Raw genomic sequence first — 12,154 nt, forward strand, 5'->3', positions numbered from 1 at the left:
ATTTGAACCTTTTGTGTCCCGCGCCTGCAGCTGAGATTCTCCAGGACGAAGTTCCTGCTGTGCCGTCCTACATATCGGACCGCTACAGGGTGGGCCGGATGCTGGGCGACGGGAACTTTGCAGTTGTGCGCGAATGCGTGGAGCTTTCTACAGGAAGGGAGTACGCTCTGAAGATCATCAACAAGGGCAAATGCAGAGGCAAGGTAAACAAATGTCTGAAAGCAACTTTTGAATTTAAACTGTGCTCAGTCAAGGAGAGAAACTGTAATGTCTGTGTAATGGAAAATAAGTTTTCATAAAGAGCATCGTGCATGGACTGTATTTTAAGCTAATGTTGTTCAGCTTCAAACATGCTTTTGCTCAGCCTGTTTGGTTAAATAAATCTACTTTTATTAATTTAAACATCTCACTTAGTTGTTCTTCTGTTTGCTCTAAGGAACACATGATTCAGAACGAGGTGGCCATCCTCCGCAGGGTCAAGCACCCAAATATTGTTTTACTCATTGAGGAAGTGGACACTTATAATGAGCTTTACCTGGTCATGGAACTGGTCAAGGTATGTTTATTTCATATTGACTAATGTCTATACAGTGTCTTATGTTGACACATAAGCCCCAAACCCAAGTGGAAATAATTAGGATATCTGTGTGATAGGTCAACACAGAGTAGGGCAAAATTGTGAAGTGCAAAGGAGAGGATTCATGGTTTTAACTATTTTTCCAATTGTTATTTGCAATTATAACTGCAGTTGTCCACCTCTCTTCTTTGGTTTTGTGCTTTCAGGCTAATGTTGCAAAGAAATCATCCTTAATGTTTTGCCTGGTGAAATAATGGTTTGCCTAACTAACCAACTAAAAATCTGAAAAGTGTGGCATGCATTTTGTGTACATCTCTACCAACTCTGCACATCTAAAAAAAAAATTTTTTTTTTGACTCATCTTTTCAAAATAGAGAAATCTCAGTTTGTCTGGATGAAGAGCATTAGTAATTTTCTCACCTTGCCACATCTCTTAAATTGGATTTTTGTTTGGCCTTTGACTGGGACATTTTAGTACTGAAACATGCTGTAAACCATTCCATTGTGTCTCTAGCTGTAGGTTAGATTTAAGCTGAACCTCCATATTCCAGCCTTTAAAACATTTTCTTCCAGGTTTGCCCTGTATTTAACTCCATCCATGAAGTTAAATAAAGAACTTGTGGCAAACTGCAAACAGCACCTCTTTTGATCTTTTCCTGTTCCAAAAAGGGCTTTCATTCTACCAGCCTTCAACAAATCCTGAAGTTCAGCTGTCGTGTCAACAGAATCATGGCCATTTGCTCAGCTTAGGGATACGTTACCAAACCGAGTTTTCAGTGCATATTCTATTACACATGATGCTGATCCACATCTTGAGCGGAGCAGCTGAGATGACGACAGAGACAGAGGCGTAGCAATCAAGCAGCGCAACGAATGACGAAGTCACGCAGCATGAGATGGAGAGAATCTCTCCTTGGCTCCAGGCGCTCTTGTGCTCGCATTCTTCATTCTCTCTCCTGCTCTATGAGTCGAGAAATGTTTGTGCATAATTCAGGAGCCAGGAATGCGATCCATCTGTTCGTTCTGTTGTATGGAGTACTACAGGATATAGACGTGGGCCAGTCTGTGGGAGAAATGTGCGCATTTGTTACCATGTCCAAAAGAGGGAGGAGGATGGAGAGGAGGCTGGGGATGAATGAGGTGGAACATAGTCACTGCCAGGGAGTGTGAGAGCGAGAGAGACAAATGATGCAGAATAAGATGACAGTAATCACGTATTTCTTCTGGGTTCTTTTGTTGGCTTCTGATTTGGGTTTGTTACTTTAATTTGAACTAAGGGAGCAGTCAGAAAAAAATTTGAGACGGTATCGGGACGGGTGTTACCAAATTACACCCTTGGAGAATTTATGCTTTTTTTTGTAAATGTGATGCAAAAGAATCTAATTGAAAAAAATATATGCTATGAATGTATTGTTGTTAGTCAGAGTTTTGTTGATAATGAAAATTAACATCAGCCAGAGTAAAACAGGAGATTATCTAGACCCTGGGTTCCTTTTAGACTGACTAATAACGAAAGAATGTCATCAGAAGTTATGTTTGAAATTGTCCACATCTCATATAAGGGATACAGTAAACATGTGAAAGAATGTACAAATTCACTAAAACTATGTATGGAGGACAGGCCCTGAACGCGACACCCATTGTTAGACATGGAAGTGGCAGCACCATCCTGTGGGAATCCTTTGCAATAAATTATGCTGGAAAATCCTGGGAAGTTGCAAAAATCTTGACGCTGAAGTGGAGGCACTCTTTCCAACAGGACAACACCATAAACAAGCAGAGGCACATAGAAATGCATGCCAGACTTTTCAGATTTTATATTTGTCAAAAAAAGAAAATAATTAAAACCTATTATCCATTTTCTCCCACTTCCTATCAATCCACTACTTCCTATTCGTCTGTGAGGTAATGTCCTGTGCCCACTGCAGTTGAGCAGAGTTTCTTTTCCAGCTCTCATTTAAACAATTGTCACTCCGGAGGTCAAACCCAGACAGTGAGTCTGGCATTTTCTTGTGCTACTTTGTCCAAAGCTTCAGAGAGTCTGAGAAAGTGCTAGATGACAGAAAACCGGAGTCCTATTTTAGTCCTCTGCTCCATTTAGCTCAGTTGGAGAGACGGTCTCAGAGAGCATGGGAGAAGAGAAGAGGCTGAGATCTGGAAAGGCGAAAAATATGACGATCTGAAACCTGAGAGAAACGGTTAAAGGAATCAACAGAAGTAATTAGCAGGAAATGCAAATTACAGACATGAATGAAAAGTTTCAAACAAGCTCAGAAATGGGGTCGTACATCACCCCTTTCAACCGCTGGTCAGACAAAACATGCACTGTTCAATAAAGAAAACTATTTCCTACAGAAAAGACTAAGCGACTCAGTCGGAAAGATTGAATCTGAAAATGCCAGTACAGTTTCCCCAAAACACTATGGCTCCAGTCCTAATAACTCACATGACTCGTCTGCAGGGGGGAGATCTGTTCGACGCCATCACCTCTGCCAACAGATACACGGAGAGGGATGCCAGTGGGATGCTCTACAATCTGGCCAACGCCATCAAATACCTCCACAGCCTCAACATCGTGCACAGAGACATCAAACCAGAAAACCTGCTGGTGAGTTAACACATGTACAGTAACTTGGTGATGTGTGGTGTCCTGCATCTTCGCTTGGTCCCCGAAGGATGTAGCATGTCCAGTATTGCTCTGTCTGTTCTATTCTCAATACAAACATTTTCCATTTATTTTGGCAAATGTTTCTTAACATAGCTTTCATATTAAATTTTGAGATTGGATGTATTCAGGTGATAGAAGTTTACTTTTGTCTTTAATCCGTTAAGGACAGCATCTTAGTGTTTAAAGCAGATAAGATGTATTAACTGCTTATTGCCCTTTCATAGAACTTCATTTTTCCCACTGCACCGTGTTACACTCCGTGGAGCTGTCTAAAACCAAACCTCTAGTCAGACTGATTGCTCTTAATGTGGATTTGTAGGTGTATGAACACGCAGATGGCAGCAAAAGTCTGAAACTGGGAGACTTTGGTTTGGCGACGGTGGTGGATGGTCCCCTCTACACGGTCTGCGGGACACCAACATATGTAGCACCTGAAATTATTGCAGAGACAGGGTAAGAGTCCTAGTTCAGATCAGATGTGAGGATGGCTGCAGAGAAAAATGAAATCCTGTCTTCTCAGCAGATCTGCAGTATTTCTCATTCTAATTATTTCTTTATCTTTGAATAGGTACGGCCTTAAGGTGGACATCTGGGCAGCTGGAGTCATCACCTACATCCTACTGTGTGGTTTCCCACCTTTTCGAGGGTAAGCTTATAGTTACCTACAAACAGAAGTTTTTTTATTGGGGGTTCCAGGGTTCCAATATGTAGCTTTGATTGACAGAAACTTGAAATAATCTCTTGTACTGAAGTTTAGAGTTGTTTGAATATTTTGTTCTTTGAACAGGGTCTTTATGCAAAACCTTAAATGAGCTTTGAAATGTTTCTTTATTGTTTTGCAAGTACTTATTTCCACCACAGTGGAAAATACAGTCTCTAGGCTACACCTGAAAATCTTACTTTAGCTGTGACAAAGCTCTGTCAGAGAACTACTTCATTCATATCTGATTTCTATTATGACCATTTTTGCAGGAGCAGTGAGGATCAAGAAGCCCTTTTTGACCAGATACTGATGGGGCAGCTTGAATTTCCTCTTCCGTACTGGGACAACGTGTCAGAGACAGCGAAGGTAAGCAATCCCCTGAATGCATCGTAATTGTGAAGAAGATGATGTGCTACCACAGGAACAAGCTCACCCTCCACTGCTTGTTTCTGCAGGATCTGATCCGGTCCATGCTGGAGGTGGAGGTGGACCAGAGATACACTGCCCTGCAGGTGCTGGAGCATCCTTGGGTTACTGTAAGTAGAGCATCTGTGAGTTTGTGGAATTGTCTTTCCTTCAGAAACACTGACTTGCTGATCTCCTGCTCAATGTAGAATGAGGGTCTGTGTGAAAACGAACACCAGCTGTCTGTAGCAGGAAAGATAAAGAAGCACTTCAACACCGGGCCCAAGGTCAACGACACCAACGCGGGGGTGTCAGTCATTTCTGTGAGTAATCAACTCCAGACCCCGTTATTCCACTGCTTTGACAGCTATCGCACACAATTCAAATGTTTTACACAAAAGAACAATTTTTGTTCTTCTTTTGTTCACGTAGCTCCAACACTTTAGGCAGTTCCAGCTTTCTGAGTGAAGTTTTCTCACGTGTGCTGGTGTTTGGTTTCTCTCTGTGTTCAGCTGGATGACAGCTTTTCTATGCAGCGATCTGGGTCGTTGGATTTCTACCAGCACCCGGCTATGTACTGGATAAGGTACGCCAGGTTTCCATGGAGATGTGGAAAATGCCACAAAGTGGTCAGAATTCAAAACAAGCTAAAATAGTGTCTGTGAAATTGATGGCCTCAGTCCCATCCATCGCTGAGTGCTCCCCCGCTGGTTGGCTGCTGCTGCTGTGCTGCTATTTCAGCATGATTTGGTGTTTGTACTCGGCTTTTTGCTTCTTCCCTTTCATCCTCCCCTCGGTCTGGACGCACATTTCACACCTGCTTTACCTGCACCGTCCTGTGTTGTGTTCATTTATTTGTGTCGCCTGGAGCAAAGCTGCATCTTTGATGGAAAACGTCAAAAATGAGTGTCACAGTGATTTCTTCAGAGAATGTTTTTTGTGAATCCCGCCTCTTCAAACAAATGCTGTTGTTCTCTGTTTGCTTCTTTAAATTCCCGTGGTTTCACTCTTGCGTGCATGAATATGTTGATCGTTATTGATGTGTGTTGCTTCCAACCCAGCTCAATCCTTTAAGAACTGGCCTTGCTCTTCAGCTTCCCTTTCCTGACTTCTGTTGTCCGGCACAACCACTGGCATATGAACGACCTTGAAAATCGCAGCTTTTTGACACACCAGTGGCAAGAGGAATTGACGACACACATGAACAAATTAACAACAAAATTAGAAGTTTGATGAACCATTGTGTCTGATTTCTAGTTACTTTGGTGTATATTTGAGTTCAGAATGATGAATCTTATGAACACGTTTTATGGAAATTAAAGGACTGATGCAGGATTCTTATGATATCTGGAAAAGCATATTTATTTAAGTATTTTCCAGATCTGAATATCGGTCTGTCCAGCATTACCTCTCTCCATGCCTCCTCCTTCCATTCTCTGGTTATATGCAAAGCCTTACAACTGTAGCAATCATTGCGAATTACTGAATTAACATTTTTTAACACCCTATAAAACGAATGAGAACTTAGAAAATTTGATCCTGTAAATGTATAGAATCATGACAGAACTGTGTAGGAATCCTGCTAAAGCGTAACAAAACTATTTATCTTGGTAATTCCTCTTGCCACTGCCCACCTAACCACAAATAATTTCCTGACCAGCACGTGCAAAGCTTGTCTGTCCCCCTTACAGTGGTACACATGATGGATCTGATCATGATGTTCTACTGTGTTTGTCTCTGACAGGCCACCCCTCTTGATAAGGAGGGGCAGGTTCTCAGACGAGGACGCCACCCGAATGTGAAGCCGTCGCCTTTGCAGATAATCCAGACTGTGAACGCAGAAACGACAGCGAGGGCACTCCGGCCGGAGCCTCCCAGTTGCCTCCCCGGCTTGCCCGCAGACCCTCCCTGTCTGACCCCTGACTCTTGCTCCGACCCCTCCTCGGATCCAAGCCCCCTGTCAGACTCCGATGATGTCTCCATCAGCTCGGTCAGCACCGTCTGCTCCCCCAGCTCACCCTTCTAGTGATTAGACGGAGGGGGAGGAGGAGGAGGAGGAGAAACAAGGAGGAAATCCTCGTCCAGCTCCTCCTGTATAGAGGAGAAGGAAGAGGAGGAAAAGGAGGTGACCCCCCCCCCCACACACCTGACTGTGGGGTCATTGCAGATAACTGTGGAGAAAAGACAATTAAGAGAGAATTTTTAAAATCCCCTGAATCCATCTATCCAATTCAAGAGGAGAGATTGATGGAGGGGTGGAAGTAGAAAGATGGACTTCCTTTCGTTTCTTTTGAACATTCTCTCATCTGAGCACATGTCGAGCTCAAGGAGCAAGAAAAGGGCGAGAATCGTTTGCCTTTCGGTGATGATCCGGGCCAAACATGGAAACTTCCTCACTTCTGGAACGGCTCAATATGGCAATATGAGAACTCTGACCGATGTTCATGTTTTATTGAACCTTATTTAATCATGATTTATTTACTACATTTTTTTATACGCATTGCTCTTTTTCATAGAGAAAAAAAAAAAGTTGTTGTCCTAAAGAGCATAGTGGAATAAAAATGAAGGAGACCTATGTAGAAATAGAACTGGGACGTGTTAAAGTAGGCTGGGGTAGACTTGGCCAACGCTGGAATCAGAGCTACGAGAAGCAGAAAGTTGTGAAGATGTTCGGAGACTCGTGCTGCAGCTCTGCTCCGCTCGAGCTCCGCCTAACGCAGGGTTTACATGTTACAAAGACGATAATGGTGCATCTTCTCTCTTCTTCATACCTGCTATGGTCACAACATCTTAAACCAGAAGATACAGCAGCATCCAAATGCTTGTAGCAGACATCTGAACCACCTTTTCTGAACATACTCACATTGCGCTGACACGTCATTGGTCTTTATTTTCAACCAGCGCCGCCGTTGTAATCCATTAACATTAAGCTGCGTCTCATCAAATTAGAAAATAATTGAAAAGTTAATTTATTTCGTCAACTTGATTCAAACTGTGAAACTCATATTTACCAGATTTATGACACGAATGAAAACTTCAGTTGTGTGTTTTAATATTACATGATACCCATAAACAATTTTTTAACAGCTTACTGAGAATATCCATGTAGCTATTTTACAAGGTATTAATTCAGTGCTTGGTCAGAGGCTCCTTTTGCATGAACTTCTAGATCAGTGGCGCGTGTGATGGAGGAGGTCAGCCTGTGGCCCTGCTGAAATGTTCAGGAAACACAGGTTGATGTAATAGTGGCCTTCAGCTCACCTGCATTGTTGGAAATAGTGTTTCTCATCTTCTTTTTGATAATATCTCATCAATTTTCTTTCACGTTTAAGCCAGGCGAGTTTTCTGACCAGGTTTGGTGTCGTCATGATCAGTAAACATGGTTCTGGAAATCTAGGCAGCATGGATAAGAATCAGGTCCTGCTTATATCAGACATCAGCATCTTCAGCAGAGGGAAGGGACAATTCTGGAATGGACTTTGTTTCAAAATCATCTTAAGATTCCCCATACACTTTTTTCTTCCACTCAATTTGCCATCTGCATTCTTGTATACAGCACTGTGTGGAAAGCCAGCTTCCACTCAGTGCTGGTTTTTGTGTCAATGTTGGTCGGCTGGACAACTATCAAGTCAGTACTTCCATATAATTGTGTAGACTCTCTCAAAATAACATTTCCTTTTTAACACTTTTTTATTTGCCTTATGTGATAATCTGGTTTTCTAAACAACAGCATTTGAGTTTTTCATTAGGATCAACAATCAGTTATTAATATTACCAGAAATAAACTATTTAAATATATTCCTCAGTTTATTGTATATTTTCATTTCTTGAATTTATGTAATGACATAGATGAACTTTTTATTCTGATTTACTGAGATGCACCTTTATGCCAACATTTAAGAACGGTATGATTGTTGTGGTCCAAATGCTTCTTAAATGTGTACTGATGGGTATGAAGGGGTGCCTATTTACACAAACGTTTTGCAGTCTTTTTACAGTTAAAGATGACAGAAACACTGGCAGGACGGATGAAAACCAGCAGCACTCGTGCAAAGCAGTTACAAGATGGAGGAGGACTTGTTTAAGCTCTGTAAACCTCATTCATGACTTCATTTATTTAGATGAAAGCATGACAGACATACAGTAGCCTATTCTTATAATAAAAAAAATGTTTAGTGTTGAAGTATTGTTTATATGTTATGTAAATAACAGTTTTATTTATTTTGATAGTTCACAATACAGTATATTTCTTTACTAGTAGTAAATATATGACAATTGTAAAAAACTAAAAAATAAACTAAAAAAAAATGAAACAAAAAGAATCATGTCTGACAGTCAATAAGCAAAAAAAAAAAAAAAAAGAAATACTATGAATTCAATCATCTGGTCGAAATGGAGATAAAAAAAAAACTACAGTTGAAATGAATAGTATCATTTTTACCTGATGCTGTTTCACCTAGATAAACCCACACAGTCAAATATACATTTGTGGGGGAAAAATAGAAACCATTTTGCTTCATTATCAGTTCTAACAAAGATGCCACTCAATGTGCAAAATCAGACAGTAATTTTGATTTTCAGTTACTAGTGTGAAGGGAGAAATGCAGAACTGCACTTGTTTTGTTTGTTTTTTTAAGAGATCTTAAAGCAGTTGTGTCATTTGTCTGTGTTTCTGCATTTCTTCCTATCATGACATTTACACAGTAATGTGCTGCAGTGTGAATATGTTGTGCTGATGAAACCCACACTCTCCGGTACACGGTTAACCAAAGTGCTCTCACTGCTGCTCTACTGCATTCAGCCTTTTCTGAATACTGATACCTGTACCTCTCTTCATCAATGGTCTGTCAATAATCAAAAGTAATAATTAAAACACCTTTAAAAACTAAATTGTTTGTGTTTTTGGGGGGTGTTTATAGGGGATTTGGGGGTTACTGTTGCTCAGTTGAATAATTATCATCACACAGATTTGCTCTGACTGAATCTTTTCAATAAACATGATATAAGTCACCTTAATATTTTTCCAAGTCTGTTTTCCAAGCATTTTTGCCAAGTCGTAGAAGACTAAGAAGTACATTAATTTGAGTAGATGACGATAAAGTACTGTTTAGAGAATTAGAATAGCCAACACTTTTATGTGTAGCTCTCGTTTGTGCCAAAAGGCGTCGCTGTTGTCAGACACAAACACAATGGCAGAGAAGAAGAATATTGTCAAGGAAGTAGCTTTCGCCTATGGGCAATTATGTACATTTGTTTTACGAAATTAATGCATGTTTTATGACAAAAATATGTACTATTAACTTGTAGCTGCGCGTTTTGTATGTGAATACGTATCAAAGTGAGGCTGTTGTAGAGAACCGGCGATTAGCATTGCGTTCACTGCCATAACTATGAGCAACAAGGACAGCTCTTCATCCGCTGCAAATAAAGACAAGGACTCCACTCTTCTGCTCACTAAAGACGGCCAGCGGTATTTTGTAAGTAAAAGCGGAGCTGTGGACAGCAGAAACGTGACAACGCCGCATGAATCGGAGAACAACGTGTCCTCGTTCAGCGTGGACGATCCGGACGAAGAGAGCGACGTGCTGGATGCGTCTGATCCCAGAGAAGGCGCAGCCAGCCCGGAGGAGCTCAATGAAGAGGAGACCTCGGAGGGCGACAACGCCCCCAAACAGTGCACCTACGAGGGCTGCACGGAGACCACCACACAGGTGGCCAAGCAGAGGAAGCCGTGGATGTGCAAAAAACATCGCAACAAGATGTATAAGGACAAATATAAGAAGAAGAAGAGCGACCAGGCTATGTCCAGCGGGAAGCTCGATGTAAGGGAAACAGTTTTTAAGCCTAAAGGGTCGTTGTAAAAATTGCAAGTCATTTAAGGTATTGCGGGTGTTTTTCCTCTGGTTTCTACACTCCAATGTAACATAACTGCTGTTTTTGTGGGGATGACCAGGAAAACTCTGAGGAGCGTCCAGTGTCTGTGAACAAACAGCGCCTGGGAGCCATGGGGGACCGTCCAGCCAGACCCTCCCTGATAGAGCAAGTCCTCAACCAGAAAAGACTGGTGAGTCCTGATTCACCTGATTCTGCTCCCATGTGCTGAAGCATGCAATATTTTTCTCTAAACTTGTAGAATTCTTTCTGGAAAGCTTACTCACCTTTATTTTGCCATAAACTCTGAGAAAATCAATTCCAGAGATTACTTTTCGGGATTTGAAAGATAAAGAGTCTTTTCATTTTTCTTTTGGAACTTTCAGGTGACCATTCAGGAATTTAGAGGTTACTTTTCTGAATGCTACAGGCTTCTTTAGTTTACTTTTCTGAAACTTTCCTGGAACATTCCAGAATTTAGATGTTTCTTTCAAGAACTTAAACTAAAAACATCTGCTGTTAATTACTCCTGTGTGCTTTGCTGTGACATTGTTGCACTTGTGAAAGTGAATCTAGTTTTCTCCTGGGCCCCCAGACAGCAGTTCTAGTTGCCACTCTGCCAGACTGGACACACAAGAAAAAAGAAAAAAAAAAACTTTGGGGTTATTTCCCAGAACTTGAAGTTAAAATTTTTCAAACTTTGAGGTTACATTGCATCTTGGGACTTAAATGTTGTTTCCAGGAAGTCAGAGGTTACTTTCTTTAAATCTAGACGTTGCTTTCCTGAAATGTCAGGTAAATTGTCTGGAACTTAGATTTTACTTTCTTCCAAATAAACATGTTATTTTTGCTTTGAATAAGAGTTGGACTTCACCGTCATTCATAAGTTCTTTTTTTTTTTATAAAACTTGATAAATGAACTGAATTTATGTATTTTCTAGTTGTATTGAATGAATAAAGCACTTTGCACTTAACCCATAGTCACATGTTAATATTCACAAACACACACATTCATACATCAGTATGCAGAATGGTAGGCCACATGTGGCAGACCCCTTTTCTACTGTATTGATGCAGTTTTTGCCCTTTTTCCCCCCCCCATATTCCCATATTTGAATGTCTCTGTGTTCCAGTCTCTGCTCAGGAGTCCAGAGGTGATCCGGTTCCTGCAGCAGCAGCAGCAGCTCCTGGCTGCACAAAGCCGCAGCCAATCACAACAGCACTTCCAGGGTTGTTGACAGTGACTAGCGTGTATTTGATAGCATTTATGATACATCACAAGGGTTGTGAAAAAAAAATACAAATAAGTAATTTATGCATAATTAGGTGAAGCTGCTCAAAATCTGACTTTGAACTGGACAGAAAATCATTTTTAATGTGCAAGCAAAACGTTTTCTCCGTTTGCTTTATGTTTTAGTTTAAAAATAGTTGGTTTTACTGTCCTTTGTAGTGCAGTTTTAATCAAGACATTTAATTGTAACTGTCTAATGTTTTTAAGACATTGCATCCCTGTGTTATATTTATATCGTGTCTTCTAATTGCTTATTTATCTTGTGTGTTCTTGTTCGTTCTTACTGTTTTTGTGGTATTTATGCGTTGTATTATTGTGAACATCAACCTGATGTAATTCACCTGAAATGTTCAAAAACACTTGTAGCATTGCTTTAAAACAAGTGTTGCACTTATGCAGTTCAATGTTTTTCCTTGTGACAATCAGTGGTCATCATTTTCACCCAACAGAGTGTCACGGCTTATTTTTAAAATAACATTTTGTATGTTCATTTCATCTTAAAGTTTAGCGCAAGTAAAATTTTTATCTACATCTAAATAAGTTAACACAAGCCAAATGTGTGATGTGAAAATTATGACGTCTATGTCTGCTGAGCCTATATGAATAAAGACATTAGTACTCAGACACTGACTACAGAAT

General features: G+C 40.7%; 2 protein-coding genes across 4 annotated transcripts in view; both read left to right on the forward strand.

Annotated features, from left to right (window-relative positions):
• Positions 1-6,245, forward strand: part of dclk1a (doublecortin-like kinase 1a) — a 47,130-nt gene extending 40,885 nt beyond the window's left edge. For 2 of the 3 annotated variants that reach the window (XM_008427299.2, XM_008427300.2), the window contains exons 8-17: positions 31-203; positions 437-556; positions 3,039-3,185; positions 3,565-3,698; positions 3,814-3,891; positions 4,218-4,314; positions 4,404-4,484; positions 4,563-4,676; positions 4,866-4,939; positions 6,098-6,245. In XM_008427299.2, the coding sequence (XP_008425521.1) occupies positions 31-203; positions 437-556; positions 3,039-3,185; positions 3,565-3,698; positions 3,814-3,891; positions 4,218-4,314; positions 4,404-4,484; positions 4,563-4,676; positions 4,866-4,939; positions 6,098-6,155 (1,076 nt within the window). In that variant the 3' untranslated portion in view covers positions 6,156-6,245. Of the gene's footprint in view, positions 1-30; positions 204-436; positions 557-3,038; positions 3,186-3,564; positions 3,699-3,813; positions 3,892-4,217; positions 4,315-4,403; positions 4,485-4,562; positions 4,677-4,865; positions 5,559-6,097 lie in introns of those variants that run through there. The other variant, XM_008427297.2, reaches the window with a different exon arrangement.
• Positions 6,246-9,521: 3,276 nt separating this feature from the next.
• Positions 9,522-12,139, forward strand: rfxap (regulatory factor X-associated protein). Its single transcript, XM_008427295.2, has 3 exons — positions 9,522-10,175; positions 10,307-10,417; positions 11,358-12,139. Exons 1-3 carry the CDS (start codon positions 9,744-9,746, stop codon positions 11,460-11,462), a joined length of 648 nt encoding a protein of 215 aa, XP_008425517.1. The 5' UTR covers positions 9,522-9,743; the 3' UTR covers positions 11,463-12,139.
• The last annotated feature ends 15 nt before the right edge of the window (positions 12,140-12,154 follow it).

The sequence above is a fragment of the Poecilia reticulata genome, linkage group LG14 (assembly GCF_000633615.1).
Source record: "Poecilia reticulata strain Guanapo linkage group LG14, Guppy_female_1.0+MT, whole genome shotgun sequence".
Lineage (NCBI taxonomy): Eukaryota > Metazoa > Chordata > Actinopteri > Cyprinodontiformes > Poeciliidae > Poecilia > Poecilia reticulata.